General features: G+C 30.9%; 1 protein-coding gene across 3 annotated transcripts in view; it reads left to right on the top strand.

The window, feature by feature from the left end:
* Positions 1-903, top strand: part of LOC108377289 (uncharacterized) — a 9896-nt gene that overhangs the window by 7686 nt on the left and 1307 nt on the right. For 2 of the 3 annotated variants that reach the window (XM_017633550.1, XM_017633551.1), the window contains one exon: positions 745-846. In XM_017633550.1, coding sequence (XP_017489039.1) covers positions 745-846 — 102 coding nt within the window. The remainder of the gene's footprint in view (positions 1-744; positions 847-903) is intronic. The other variant, XM_017633552.1, reaches the window with a different exon arrangement.

The following is a 903-nucleotide window of genomic DNA, read 5'->3' as shown; positions in this document are numbered from 1 at the left end:
TGTTCCAAAATTGAAACAAATCTGATCATAAATATGATTTTTTAGGACAGCTCTCAATCCCTGCGCCATCTATCGCAAGACAAACACACTGATCCTTTTAAAAACTTTGGCACAAAACAACCATCATTCAATGTGATTTTAAAATCTGGGAGAAAATGGTTCGCAATTGAATGTTTCTCGCGATTTATCCATCACCATGTTTCATTGAAATCGAGCGAATGGTGCCTTCAAAAAAGGGATTGCAAAATTTTCTTGTGGCGTATTTTTATATAGATAAATAAGCTTTTTTTACTAAAATTGCAAATATCTTCGAAAGTATTAGTCCTACATATTTTGGCATANATTCTCGCGATTTATATGTGTATAAATGTAGGTGTACAAAATTCCATCACCATGTTTCATTGAAATCGAGCGAATGGTGCCTTCAAAAAAGGGTTTGCAAAATTTTGTTGTGGCGTATTTTTATATGGAAGATAAATAAGCTTTTTTTTACTAAAATTGCAAATATCTTCGAAAGTATTAGTCCTACATATTTTGGCATAAGGACATTTTTTTGTAGACAATCGAACTAAGCTAAGATTATGAAAATTATGTATATATGTAGGTTGCAAGATATATTCAAACTCAAACTGGTTAAATTTCCCACCGAAGCTCGAACCAGGATTAAAATATTACGTATTTACACCAATACCCCCTCTAATGTATTTATGTATATTAATCCTTCATATTTTCTATATATTTTAGGTGCGGACAGTATTGGAAAATCCTACACGTTATCATGTCATACAAAAACAAAAAAATCAAGTACGCCAGTATCTAAGTGAGTCTTTCAAGAATGAATGGGAGGTTAGTCTATATAATAATAATTAATACAATTATTTACTGGAATGTTAATACGTTTTT

Source organism: Rhagoletis zephyria, unplaced genomic scaffold, assembly GCF_001687245.7.
Source record: "Rhagoletis zephyria isolate East Lansing unplaced genomic scaffold, Rhagoletis_zephyria_1.1 Rzeph_scaffold_11861, whole genome shotgun sequence".
In the NCBI taxonomy this organism is placed as follows: domain Eukaryota; kingdom Metazoa; phylum Arthropoda; class Insecta; order Diptera; family Tephritidae; genus Rhagoletis; species Rhagoletis zephyria.
The sequence above is the reverse complement of the archived record's forward strand: the minus strand, read 5'-3'. Positions and strand labels throughout refer to the sequence as shown.